Source organism: Hoplias malabaricus, chromosome 2 (genome assembly GCF_029633855.1).
Source record: "Hoplias malabaricus isolate fHopMal1 chromosome 2, fHopMal1.hap1, whole genome shotgun sequence".
Taxonomy (NCBI): domain Eukaryota; kingdom Metazoa; phylum Chordata; class Actinopteri; order Characiformes; family Erythrinidae; genus Hoplias; species Hoplias malabaricus.
This window is the reverse complement of record NC_089801.1, coordinates 84,399,246-84,414,127: the sequence shown is the minus strand read 5'-3', so window position 1 is coordinate 84,414,127 and position 14,882 is coordinate 84,399,246. Positions and strand designations below refer to the sequence as shown.

General features: G+C 42.8%; 1 protein-coding gene across 1 annotated transcript; it reads right to left on the bottom strand.

Annotated features, from left to right (window-relative positions):
* Positions 1 to 239: 239 nt before the first annotated feature.
* On the bottom strand, positions 240 to 6,143 carry mylz3 (myosin, light polypeptide 3, skeletal muscle). Its single transcript, XM_066658628.1, has 5 exons — positions 6,031 to 6,143; positions 2,671 to 2,814; positions 1,718 to 1,888; positions 851 to 928; positions 240 to 457 (listed from the first exon to the last, which is right to left on the bottom strand). The coding sequence occupies exons 2-5, from the start codon at positions 2,738 to 2,740 to the stop codon at positions 429 to 431; spliced, it is 348 nt and encodes a 115-aa protein (XP_066514725.1). The 5' UTR covers positions 2,741 to 2,814; positions 6,031 to 6,143; the 3' UTR covers positions 240 to 428.
* Positions 6,144 to 14,882: the final 8,739 nt, after the last annotated feature.

The window sequence follows — 14,882 nt, the reverse complement described above, 5'->3', positions numbered from 1 at the left end:
CGGGGGCGGGCGAGGGACCAGGGAACGCTCCCTCACTTCATGAGTGGACGCCACCTACTCCCTACGGTCTCCGCCACGCCGCGGACCACCGATCCGGGCCCAAAACAAAAAGGAAAACGGGGCTCAGCTGCTTAAAGTTGAAGATGGAGGAGTTTGTTGGGGGGTGGGGGGTGCTTTGACTTCCAGAGAGATGGGGGGGGGGCGGGGGGGTGGGAGCAAGAGAGAGAGAGAGAGAGAAAGAGAGAGAGGAGGGAGATAGTGAAGAAACGTGGGCAAAAAAAAAAAAAAAGAATGGTTTAGAAGTGGCATCTCATAGTCCTTTTTGTTGTTGTTCGGTTGGTCTTATAAACAGAGGTTGATGTCTTGACACCATGGGGTCTGTAGATACACCGTCTTTCTCACCACTCCCTTGGGCCGAGGGGGACGTCTTACACAGACAGGATGTGCTTGACGAAGGCTGTAAAAGGAGAACACATTGACACATGTCTGGTCAAGACAGCTGCCCTACAAGTGCTGAGGCACTTCAAAATGATAATAACAATAAAATACGCAGTCAAATTTCTGCCCTTTATAAGCATTTGTAACCTGTATAAGTCATGAAAGGGTTAACTACCAGTATAAAAGTCCTGTATTGTATTTATTGTGGTTCATCTAACAATTAGGGCAGCATGGACTTCTTTTACACAGTGATAGGAAACAACGGCAGCTCTGGTTCCACATGCTGATGTGTTATTTTGATTATTACAGGTTACATAAACTGTTGTTTACATTTACATTTGAGTAATAATCAGTATTAATTTACATTACTGATATTTCCAGAGGCGTGGCCTATTTAGGGCTTGTTACTCACCTTCATAGTTGATAGAGCCGTTCTCGTCCTCCTGTCCCTGCATCAAGGCATCAACCTCGGGCTCTTTCATCTTCTCACCTGCAGGAACGGGACGTTTGTAAGACACATTTGTGCTTCCCAGAGAGTTAAGAGTTAAGTGAGTGAACTACATTTCCCATGATTCTCTCTGACTGAGTCTCACTTGTCACTGGTCTAAAGAAATACATGTATCTCCAAATTAGCAACTTTACAGCAGAAGGGGGAAAAACCTTCTTAACTTTCAGTGGAATTAAATGTAAAATGATTTTATTCCTAATATTTTTGGAGCATTTCTATTGGTCATTCATTATGAAATGTTTACAGATTGTGCATCCACAAAAATGGAGATATATGCTTTGCTTTGGACAACAACATCATGCTAGCATTTAGCAAATTCAGGGAATGAAAATATAAATTTATGGTTTTTACAGGAATACGCTAAACGTCGCTTCAGAACTTGAGAATTCGACCAAGAGCAGAACTGCTTTGGTTGTGTTGCCATCTAAAATGTGGTCTTTGATGTCCAAAATGTCCAACGTGTGTTGCTATTACCAATCAATGAAGGGTCTATCCCACTTGTGGATTCACTCGTGTGGATTTAAACAGAATCCATGTTTATAGTTATGAGTTTTCCCCATTTATTATCTCCTCCTGCTCAATGATGTTTTTGCTATGGCTACTAAACCTAAGCACTGTTGACCATGCCTAGGAGACCCACTCTGTGGAGTATAACGTGGTTCATTAATTTGGTTATAAATATTTCTTGCTAATTTGTGGGGCTAAATTGAGTTTGCACTACTTTAAGGATAATAAACTACATTTCCCATGATGCACTGCCCCCCAGCTTACCCAGTGTGGACAGGACGATGCGCAGCTCAGTGCCCATCACTTTGCCGTTGCCCTCTTTGTCAAAGACACGCAGACCCTCAACGTAGTCGTCCAGGGTGCCCTTCTGGTTGCCGTCAACAGTCTTCAGCATGGGCAGGAAGGTGTCAAAGTCGATCCTCTTGTTGGCCATCTCTGAATACACACACACACACTTTTACACACTTATCCACTTAACCTTTTATACTGCTGACCATACAGACTTTAAAAACACTCCTCTGCACAAATGTACTGTACAGTTATTATTATTAAGTTAAATGCATTGGAAAAATTGAGGCTTGCACAAAAGTTGTAGCCAAAGGCTCTGACATATTAGGATCAGCAAACAGATTCAGAAAGAAATGTAGGGCTTTTAAAGCAAGAAAAATGGCCTCAAATGTGCAGGAGACAATATAATATAATATACATTATAAAGAAAATAAGGAGGAGAAAATTGATTGAAAAAAGAAAAAAAAGCAGCCAAAGAAATAAAAAATAGGGAAATATCGAATAACAAGGAAATAACTGAAGAAAATAGAAATGATCATTGCCTTAGCAACAGGCCGAACAAATCCAGCCAATCAGCTTAAAGGTCACGTTGACATCAGCACAAGCGGCAGTTGGGATTCAAACTGCGCCATCATTCCACTGTTCAAATCACTGGGATAATTTCACAAATATTTATAGTTAAATAATTTTAAAAGTTTAAAACTTACAAAAATGAAATTTAGAAGAATGTATCCTGAGGAAATTATCTAAAAAGTTATGTTTGAACGGAATCGGTGTGTTAAGCAGTTGGGTCTGTATTCATCGCAGAAATGTGTGAGGAGAAAAGAGTGACAGCAACAAAGCCCAAGTGTAAGTGTTCAACAGGACACCTCCCAAAATAAAACTAATAAAACAAACCCGAACCTCAGTATGAACGGAGGGGGTCTTACCTTCTGCGGAGGGGTTTCCCAGGATCTTCACGACGTCCTTGTTGGTGGGGTTCTGTCCCAGGGCACGCATGATGTCTGCCACCTGGTTGTAAGCCACTTTGGCATCACCAACTCTGTCGAAGAGGCCGAAAGCCTCCTTGAAGTCTGTGGAACAGAGTCAGAAAACATTTAGTTTCAGACAAGGTGGGCTCACACTCACACACACACACACACACACACTCACACACACACACACACACACACTCACACACACACACACACACTTTTGGTAAAGGTGGTGCAGCTTAATAAATATAAAACCTCACCTTTTCCTCACTATTTATAATAAACAGTGTATACTGACATTTCGTGATTATTTAATAATACACGATTAACGGTACGATAAAACGCACAGCTACCTCCTTACACCAGTGTTTCATTATCAGCCATTTCCTTTCTGTTTCATGTTTTTTCTGGGTAATTAACATTCACCACAACTAAAAATATTCAAGTCAACTTATTTTTTTTTTAAATAATTAATTAATTAATTAATTTATTATTATCTTTTTTCTACACAGATTGGGCTGCAAATAACTATTAACGGTCAAAAATTTACATGCACTTAACATTTTCCACTCAAGTTTGTTTGTTTATTTATTTATTTAATGTCAAATCATATTAACCTCAAATCAAATGCAGCTCATTTTAAATTAGAGGGTGAGCAATAGACACTGAAAGATTTATATATTTTTATTTAAAGTTTTATGTTTAGTAAATTTTTTTAGCAAATTTTTTATAATTTGGAAGATATTAACATGGAGAAATTAAGCTCTATTTGGTTTACATTTGTAAAAAAATTTGAGCATTATACGAAAATAAACTGATATTTGATTATTGTGAAATGTGATAATTTTCCAATCCATTTTGGACCATTGCTAAAATAATGTGAAGCTGGAGATGGAATTTATAAATAACACAAAACAATCCAGACATTAACGACACACTAGACATAAAACTGACTAAATCGAAGTGGGTATTCATAGACCCTACATTACTTCACACTCTCTTTGTTCTCTGATCAGTTCCTGACTTAACCTGCAAGGTCAAAGAAAGCGAAGGTGTCCAAAGATTAACGCTAACTAGCACAGATACCAGGGTATGGACAGGAGGAGAGAGAGTGTGAGGATATTTCTCTGAACCCCAGCAGGGAGTTAAGAGGAAAGTGATCCTCAGCAGATTGATGTCCTCTCCCATGGCAGCTGTGCCTGTCCAAACCCTTTTGGGTGGCATTTAGCTGGCAGTGTGTTAGCCGATACGTCCCAAGAAAGTGGCTCCTGCCAAACAAGGTCTGAACCAAGTTTAACGCAAGAAACGCTGACTGCACTGAAACTCACTGGACACTTTACAACCACGTGGGGGTTCAGAGAAAGAAATGAAAATAAATAGACAGAGCAATTAGTAAGATAAGAAAATAATAAAAAATGTAGTATAAAGAAATTAATCATATAATTAAATAAATAAATTAACAAAGATAACAAGACAATGAAAGAGGATACTGCATCTGTTGTGGATTATGTTAATAACAGCAAGCGGAGGTTAGCACGCTAATTATAACATAAATTCCAGATCTCCTGAAATCTCTCGGAAACATGTCTGATTATCGCGGACTGGGGGATTAGTGTGTAGCTGAGTGCTCGCTAGCGTGACTTTCTTGTTTCTGGGAGGAGGAAGGGATCAGAAGCTCACATACCTCTGATGTAGCTTGTGTTAGAGAGAGCTAAACGCTAATCCCACACTTCTGTGAAATGGAGCCTGTTCCTGAAATAACTAACATCTGTTTAACTCTAACAGCTGAGGCCAAGTTCACTGTTTGGGTGAAAGTGAAGCTAACAAGCTACATACACCATTTAATTCAAAATAAAGATAATTGGCACATTTCACTATTTACATTAAATGGACGCTAACAAGTTACCTGTCATTTTTATTGCTTAATTTATGTAATACATTTTAATTCACATAATGACAGTTATTAATTTTGGTTCAAATTAAAACTAATTATCAACATTCACCATTTAGATAAAATGAAAGCTACACTGAAAATATGTTAAGGATGCTAGTAAACTAGTATTTATAGGTTGCAAAGAATGCTAATAATAGCCACTGCTTAGCGCAAAGAAAGCCAATTAGCTTACAACAGATTCTACTGATTATTTGGTTCTTATAATATTGATTCTCATAAAAACTAACAGACACACTGTGTGCCACAAATACAAGTACAAAAACTCTTAATTAACTAATTAATTAATTAATTAATTTGAGTCAAATGAAAGTTAACAATAATCACTACTTTGCTTAGTTTACGGTTATGCAGCTCAGAGTTTGGTTAAAAATAAAGCTAACACTCAAATCTAATTAGGCTAAACACATCTGAATCTCTGGTTACAATGGATATATATTAAATTCACTATTTTGTTCAAGGGGAAGCTAAACAGCACACTGTTACAGTCATATCAATGGGAATACACTCACAGTTTGGTATAAATTAAGCTAACAGGCTCAGGAATTCCTTGACTAGCCTAAAACTACAGATTTGTGTGGACATTACATGCTTTTTGGACCAAGATGAGAACTCAAACCTCTCAATTCCTCAAACTGTACTTTTGTTAAGTGCTAATTCTGTGGAACGTGGCTAACGCAACAACACACAACTGATGTTATTATGACTTTGTTATTACTATCCAACTCCAGAGAAGTCTAGTAACAAAGTGAATTCTGTCAGAGGATTTTAAGCTACATTTTTGAAGCAGGTGTCCACGGCTAATGCTAAGTAGCACTGAATGCACTGTAGAATGTCCTGGGAAAATCTTTCAAGTAAAATAATTTGGAGTGTAATAGATATAAAAAAACTAATTTTGCTGTGGATTTAGGAATTTTTTTAGACACTTAAAAATATTTTTATATTTTAAATTTTAATTATGTTTCAACATATAATCTAATTTTACTGACATAATTAGCACAATTTGAATGGTCTTAAAATGTATTATTTAAATTGATTTCTCGGTCTCGATTAAATTTAACATTTTTATGGTCAGTTTTACAAACATAGATTAAGTCACCATTCAGAAAATTAGTCCTAGACTAGAATTAATCCCAGTTTTATAATTTTGACAGTAGTTTTTTTTTTGACAGTGATTCTCTGTGGTTGTCCAAGACTAGGACTAATCCTTATTTAGGTCTTAAATGAGTCTTAAATGGTTGTCATGAAACCCTAGTGTCATGTAAATATTTGGCAACAATCATCCAATCACAGAAGAGTTATAAGGAGGGAATTTTACAGTAGTTTTTCAGGAATTTTGGACAGGATGGATATAGGATACTTACCCTCAATCTGGTCAGCACTGAAATCACCCTGGCAAAGACATAAACACAAAAAGTCAGTCCAGGTTACATGGCTACAGGTAGTGTATCATCACATTGTTTAGGGCTTTAAAAACCTTGTATTATGTCAGTGTTGGACAGAGATCAAACTTAGCCATATATGTCATGTTTTTGGGCAAAAAAAGAAATTCAGTTGCCAGTTTTGTCAGGTTTTTAGGAGGACGTTTTGCAGAGACAAATAACCATAGTCCTTCCCCATTCTGAAAGTTCTGCCGCATTGTGAGACGCAAGAAAGGGGAGAGTATCCTGACAAGTGTCCTGAAACCGCCCGGACGGTGAGAGTTTCCACAGCATGTGACAATAAGGAGAAAAAGAAGAATATTCCAAGGTAAGTACACACCATGATGCCTCGAGATTGCGGGGAGAAGGGGCAGAAGAGAAGAAGCCGTAGTCCCAGGAGAGTGGTCCTGAGCCCTGGGCAGAGGCCTTCTTATTTAAGGCCAGCCCCTGATGTCACAGGGCGGATCGGTTGACGCTCTGGAAGTTTTTTAACTTTCTTAGGGCAAGCTGAGAGGGCCGGGCTATTTTTAGACCACTCCCAAGGCCTCTTTTGAGACTCCTCAACACTGGTCAGCAGTTCAGAGTCTCGCAGGGCCTGGTTACCTCACGTCCAATCAGCTGTAATTTACTAGGCACATTCAAATGTACAGTTAGAGCGACTCTTGCTCTAAGAGTGGACGCGTCGAGGTGAGGGCTCGGCTGGAGAGTCAGGCCAGTGTGGTACACCGGGGGAGCTTCTCATTTACAGCCAGTGATATTTTTAACCGGAGATACTCGGTTAAAATGCCACATATGGCTTACTGGGAGCAGTAAAAAAATAGAGTCAGAATTGGGTTTGTTCTGTAAGATCTGAATGCACTTCCTTCAAACCTTCTTCTAAAATAGAGCGTATGAATCCTGTAACAGCTTCTGCTCTTCTGGGAAGGCTTTACACTAGTTGTTAGAACATCTGCTGAGGATTTGTTTGCAGCCGTGACAGACTTACTGAGGTCAGGCACTGATGTTTACTGAGTCCCAAAGGTACTGGATGGAACGCCATCACTCCATAAGATTCACTGCCTCCCAACTAGGGCTGGATGATATGGGTAGAATTTATATCATGATATAATTCTTAATTACGGTCGGTACGATATAATTCAGATATCGATAAACATAACATTACCATCAAACATAAATGTCTTAATGAACTGATGACAACTCCCTGTAATGAACCTGGGTCTGTGACAGCTGCTGTAAATAAAGGATATTGAAATATTGAAGATATCTTTAAGAATATCTTTGTTATTGAATCATCTTATATTGCAATATACATTGATACTGAATTATTGTCAATATCAAGTCCAAAACTCCCAGCTACTCCCAGTCAAAAACTGTGCCTCTGTCTCATGCTTGGCATTGAGCCTGGTGACCTTACGGTTGTCTATCAGCTGTTTCGAAAGGTCTAGATGGACTTTTCTTCCAGAACCTTCTCCACCAGGATCTGCATTCATCAACACAGAAAGCTCCTTAACTCCACCCCCGGTTCCCATCAGGCTTGTGCACTTGAGGATAGAGATATCTCTCATGGTCAATCCAGCCGACACAGGTTTAGACCGGATGCCCTTCCAGTCACAACCATCCTGTTTCACCTGGGCAGGGAACTGGCAGCAGGAGTGTTACAAATGCAACCCCGTCTTAGAGGGAGTGGCTCCAGGAGAAGTTCGAACCCAAGTCTTCATGGGTTCTGAGCTGTTCGGCTGTGAAACATTTAATATAATTGGTTTAAGTCATGTCAAGTTTTACTATGTATACAGCGACTGGGTGATGGGATTCAAGACATTCCCCAGTGCTTTTGTATTTTTGAAGCTTTGTAGATACATGTTCTGAACATTACTGTGCAAAAGTCAGAGACCACCTTTAGTTCATTTAGTTCTGTGTAAAATAAACACACTGCCTTTTCAGAGCACATGACTAGGGACAAAAAAACAAGGGTAAGTACTGTATACATCAGGGGCCACTGGGAGAACTGGGCAGACCCGTGTTAATGTCCACGGATCGAGTTTCAGAGGAGGGAGACTTTCCTTCTCCTTCGAGACCTGCGTTACCTTCACGTCTCCAGAAATAGACCACCACTGTGTGTCAATGTGTTACTTTCACTGAGAGAACACCATAACACTGGTCGCTTTAGTGGAAACACTTTCCTTTATCCTTCACACCGGTGGCCACTTTATAGAAAACATCAAATGGCCAGTTTATTAGAAGGATTTCCTCTGATTGACACATGTTTTGGAAACACCTGCATTGTAAGATATTTCCACTTACTGGCCACTTTATTGGAAACACCTGCTGGCCATTTTAGGAGAAACGCATTCCTTGACCTTTAAACGAATGGCCAATTTAATAGAAACACCTTCCTAGCTGGCTATCAATGAAACAGAGGTTGATATTTTGTTGAAATGTACGTCCATTCAATCAAATATCGATGTGTATTGATGTTGGTGTCCAGCTGGGTTCATTGTATTTGTCCTCACAGGCCACTTTATTGGAAACACTTTCAGTGTACATTACTACTCATGCACACAAGGGTTCGGTATTTGTAAAATCTGGTAAGAATCAGTGTATCTTCCAACAAATGTAGTCAATCAGCCACACGTTTGGTGTCGAGACCGGCGTCAACAACTGTAACTGTAAAAGCTGTCATCACGCTAATGTCAGGCCTAAGACTCCACATTCATGCCTCGAACTGTGTTGTGTTGTTCAGTAATTTTAAAAAGAGCTGTTTATGTGGAACATCACCCCTCAATGACACACTAAAAGCTAAAAACAAAGCTGAAGCCGTCCGCTAGTCCATGTTTGTAGACCACAGAGTGTGATACAGTGTCAGAAACCACATGTTCAAGGTCAAGGATATGAACCCTCGTTATACTGACACCTAGAGGCCGGCATGTGGGTGACCCGCTCTATGGAGCATAAAGTGGTTCGCTCACATGCTCCTGCATCTCATGTGAGTTGTAAATTATGGATATAAATGTAAACATAATGAATATTCACTTTACAAACATGGTTTGCCCCTTTTTTGTTTTAAGGCGCCACACCTGACTCTCCTTTAAGGTGGAAGAGCACAAATCCAGGAATAGCCTGTCGCTTTCTTTCCCCTCATAAAGTCCACCAAATATGCTTTAGCTGTGCGCACTTGCTCTTCTTTCTGAATGTGTGCCTTAGGCTCCGCCCCCCAGTGGCAGATGAGCTCTATATTTAGGGGTGTCTCTCTCTTTCTGTCTCTCTCTCGGTCTCTCTCTCTCTGTATTCAGTGGGGTGTCAAGTTCCTCAGAGCAGGGATGCTGTCTTCTGGAGGGTCCCGCAAAGGTCTTACCCCCACCCCCAACCCCAGGGATCGTAAAGATGCCTAGAACAGCTCAGGTTACAGCCCGCTCCTCAGAACTGACCCTGGATCAGATAAAACATGCATTCTTACACCCAGGAGCTATTGAAAGGGTCAGATCTCAGATCAGCAGGGTTAAAATAAGTTCATCATTGTCCAGCCACTCCGAGGAGGTTTGGAGCCTTATTTGGATTTGGCAGAGAGCCTCAGCTCGGGGGACGTTCACACCACGACCCCATTCCTCCGTGGGACCGCCATTGTGTGCTTGTGTTTTGGAAGTCAGTCAGGGGTTTGTCCCACGGTAACGGCCTCTACGCTCCTGCAGAGGTGTGGAGAATCTGAGGACAGCTTTAAAAAAGAAAACGTCAGTGAGATCAGGGACAAAATGAGGTTAAAGTCGGGACAGTGACGCCACTGGGCAGAAATAAAACTGCAGCCGGGACTGAATCATTTCAGCGCCACAGCATTTACATCCAGTGGCATAGGGAAAAGTGTGTGTCCAGTTTAGTTTGTCGACAATGTGTGTGTGTGTGTGTGTGTGGGGGGGGTCATTTCACTGCGTCGATCAGGGGGTGGGAGTGGGGTGAGGCAGTTTACACACTGCAAAACAACAAAGCTGTGGTAGCATCTAATGTGCGAAGAACAGCGTGCTGTGAATAAACAGTGGCCACGGCCCGAGTCAGAAACCTCCCCCATTTCTCAGCATCTGAAACCCTCAGTGAGGAATTTAGCCCGTGTTTTCCATCAGAGACTTCCGGGAACTATCGGCGGAGCCAGACGTTGGGTTTGTGTTGTGATTGGACGCAGTGCACGCAGCCAAAAAGGCATTTAATTCTCATTATTCAAATTATTCAATAAAAACACAGTTGATCTGCTGTTGTCACAACTTAATTTTCTAGGAATAATATTTAAAGAATCACAACTGACTAATGTTGCTGGTGTGTGTGTGTGTGTGTGGCTGTCAGAGAGTACATATAGATAGTCAACTGCTTTAGACAAAACTCACCCCAAAAACTCGAAGGGATCTTTGCTCTCCTCCAGCGCTCACGTCTTATATCAGTGCCCCTTTGCATTTTATAGCTGTGCTCTGTCTGGATCCACACTGTGTGCACCTTTAAAAGAAGCTGAAATCACTCATTTGAAGGTGTCTCCTTCTGTTTAGTGTAAATTAAGATGCTGTAGTCTTATTCCAAGTAAAATGTCCATAAACCTATTTGGTATTTTGCTAAAATACAGTTACAGAAAGTTCAGAAGTATTTACATGTGACTGGTGTTTATTGAGTTATAAACCAGTATCCAAGGAAACCTTCAGAAGACTTAGGAAGTGCTGTATATCAATCAGTGAAGTGTAAAGATCAGTAAAGAACATGGGAATCTCCAGCTGGTGTAAAACAGACTGCTCTGCTGCCACCTGTTGGTGCCTCCCAGACACTGTCTACAGAAATCACACTCTGACTGCACTCTGAGGTACAGATATATTCATATTTAAATGACTGAGTTTATATTGATTCTGTTTGTTGTTGATTTTCTGACGGTGATGTTCTTAGTAATTCATTGCATTAATAAAGTTAACTTCTCAAACTCGTCCTCTCCTCTGAAGTCTGGTTGTGGAGGAAGGGCCTGTCCACTTTCAGCACCCGTTCCTTTAAATGATAATGAGCCGCTCGCTGTTCACCCCGACCCCGAGCGCACAGCAGTGAGGAGCGAGGAGCAGAAGCTCTGGTTTTTAGCCGTTTTCACTCTGTTCTCTTTCTTCTCCGTCTTTACTCAGTGCTCTTATTTCTCCGCGCTCGTTGTGTCTGTTTTGCTGAGTTTAACCTCGTCTTTGTGCTCTCACATAAACACGGGCGCTGTGCTCCAGCGCTGTGATTGGACAGACTCAGACGAGGGGGCGGGGACATTCTAAAGTCTCTGCAGCTGACATCAGAAGCGGAGCAGAATCAGAACGACTCGTTTTATCCACTGTTTTCTGACTCAAAAAAACTGACTGTTGTCTTGTTTCACAGTGTGTGGGTTGGTGGCCTCCAGATATATTCCGCCAACAGCGTCCGACAAAGGACTAGAGGACACAAGCTGCAGCAACAGATGAGCTACTGTCTGACTTTGCATCTGCAGGCTGGATCACGGTGGGTGTGTCTGGCACAGAGTTTAAAAGCATCGTCTCTGATCCACTCTTACCCATGCAACACACACTAACACTTTACCACCACATCAGCACTGAAAATGAACTACCACCGAACAAATGATTTGTTTATTTATTTTAATTAAAATTTTAACCAGAGCCTCTTTGTTTTGACTCTGACTCACAGTAACACATGCAAAACAAGCGCCCTCTCCTCAGATCCTCCAGATCACAGTATTGCATTGTATAAGAGAAGACAAACCTGTTTTACAGCTGAGATACAAAGACTTAGTGATGACAGAGAACTCTATTAGAGGTCTGATATTACCATAAACATTATATATTAATATTATTAACAAACAACTGTTATATTTTTCTGATGAATTCATAATGATTGAGACAGTCAGACACCAGTGTAGTATCTGAATACAGATCAGTGTCCACAAACTTATGGACACAGTGTGTAGCGTGAGGACAGAGACAGGCAGCTCATACAAAGTGAGTTCTGTGGAAGAGGACTGGAGTTGTTGTTGACGTCATGGACAATGTGATAGAAGATAGGTAGATGATGGAGATAAGAGGGTTGGGACAGAGAGACGTACTCAGAGAACTCTATTAGAGGTCTGATATTACCATAAACATTATATTTTATTATTAATAAACAACTGTTATATTTTTCTGTTGAATTCGTGATGATTTAGACAGTCGGACACCGGTGAGGTGTGTGGATTCAGAGCCGTGTTTTCAGGTGTTTAGACACAGTGAGTACCCTGAGGACAGAGACAGGCAGCTCATGCAAACTGAGTTCTGTGGAAGAGGACTGATGTTCTTTTTGACGTCATGGATGTGGAAGACGATGGAGATAAGTGGGTTTGGAAAGAGACGTACTGAGAGAGACAGGGTCAGTCGGGACGGAGAAGCAGAGCGAGGTGGACGAAGACAAAGATCACCTGGAAAGGAGCAGCAGACCCCAGGTAAGTCTCAATGTTCTGCTCAGTGTGTGTGTGTGTGTGTGTGTGTGTGTCAGAGAGAGAGAGAGAGAGAGAGAGAGAGAGAGAGAGAGAGAGAGAGAGAGAGACAGAGAAATAGGACAAATAAGAAATAAGAGTGAAAGGAGTTTTAAGATCTGTATTTCAATATAAAAATACTGAAGCAGGAGTGTGTTTAAATTTCCTGATAAAATCACTAATACATCACTATTCATTCATCGTCTGTAACCGCTTATCCAATTCAGGGTCACGGTGGATCTGGAGCCCACCTGGAAATCATAGGGTACAAGGCAGGAAGACACTCTAGAGGGGGCGTCCTTCACAGGGCAACCCACACTAACACATTCACTCACACACTCACACCTAGGGACCAATCGGACTGAGTGTCCAATCCATCTACCAATGTGTGTTGTTGGAGCGTGGGAAGACACCGGAGCACCTGGAGGAAGCCCACACAGACACAGAGAGAACACACAACACTCCTCACAGACAGTCACCTGGAGGAAACCCGCGTAGACACAGGGATAACACACCCCACTCCTCACGGACAGTCACCAGGCGGACACCCACGCAGGCACAGAGAGAACACTCCACACTCCTCACAGACAGTCACCCGGAGGAAACCCACACAGACACAGGGAGAACACACCACACTCCTCACAGACAGTCACCCGGAGGAAACCCACGCAGATACAGAGAGAACACTCCACACTCCTCACAGACAGTCACCCGGAGGAAACCCACGCAGACACAGGGAGAACACACCACACTCCTCACAGACAGTCACCCGGAGGAAACCCACGCAGACACAGGGAGAACACAACACACACTTCACAGACAGTCACCCGGAGGAAACCCACGCAGACACAGAGAGAACACTCCACACTCCTCACAGACAGTCACCCGGAGGAAACCCACGCAGACACAGGGAGAACACAACACACACTTCACAGACAGTCACCCGGAGGAAACCCACACAGACGCATAGAGAACACACCACACTCCTCACAGACAGTCACCTGGAGGAAACCCATGCAGACACAGGGAGAACACACCACACTCCTCACAGACAGTCACCTGGAGGAAACCCACACAGACGCATAGAGAACACACCACACTCCTCACAGACAGTCACCTGGAGGAAACCCATGCAGACACAGGGAGAACACACCACACTCCTCACAGACAGTCACCCGGAGGAAACCCATGCAGACACAGAAAGAACACACCACACTCCTCACAGACAGTCACCCGGAGGAAACCCACACAGACGCATAGAGAACACCCCACACTCCTCACAGACAGTCACCCGGATGAAAACCCACGCAGATACAGAGAGAACACACCACACTTCTCACAGACAGTCACCTGGAGGAAACCCATGCAGACACAGCGAGAACACACCACACTCCTCACAGACAGTCACCTGGAGGAAACCCATGCAGACACAGGGAGAACACACCACACTCCTCACAGACAGTCACCCGGAGGAAACCCACGAAGACACAGAGAAAACACACCACAATCCTCACAGACAGTCACCCGGAGGAAACCCACACAGACGCATAGAGAACACACCACACTCCTCACAGACAGTCACCTGGAGGAAACCCATGCAGACACAGGGAGAACACACCACACTCCTCACAGACAGTCACCCGGAGGAAACCCATGCAGACACAGAAAGAACACACCACACTCCTCACAGACAGTCACCTGGAGGAAACCCACACAGACGCATAGAGAACACCCCACACTCCTCACAGACAGTCACCCGGATGAAAACCCACGCAGATACAGAGAGAACACACCACACTTCTCACAGACAGTCACCTGGAGGAAACCCATGCAGACACAGCGAGAACACACCACACTCCTCACAGACAGTCACCTGGAGGAAACCCATGCAGACACAGGGAGAACACACCACACTCCTCACAGACAGTCACCCGGAGGAAACCCACGAAGACACAGAGAGAACACACCACAATCCTCACAGACAGTCACCCGGAGGAAACCCACACAGACGCATAGAGAACACACCACACTCCTCACAGACAGTCACCTGGAGGAAACCCATGCAGACACAGGGAGAACACACCACACTCCTCACAGACAGTCACCCGGAGGAAACCCATGCAGACACAGAAAGAACACACCACACTCCTCACAGACAGTCACCTGGAGGAAACCCACACAGACGCATAGAGAACACACCACACTCCTCACAGACAGTCACCTGGAGGAAACCCATGCAGACACAGGGAGAACACACCACACTCCTCACAGACAGTCACCCGGAGGAAACCCATGCAGACACAGA

Bases quoted from the DNA above. Each gene is read 5' to 3' on its own strand.
- mylz3 (XM_066658628.1), bottom strand. From the start codon at position 2,740: ATGCGTGCCCTGGGACAGAACCCCACCAACAAGGACGTCGTGAAGATC. The intron at 1,889-2,670 runs GTAAGACCCCCT...GTGTGTATTCAG, and splicing joins GGGAAACCCCTCCGCAGAAG to AGATGGCCAACAAGAGGATC. The intron at 929-1,717 runs GTAAGCTGGGGG...CCGTTCCTGCAG, and splicing joins CATCGTCCTGTCCACACTGG to GTGAGAAGATGAAAGAGCCC.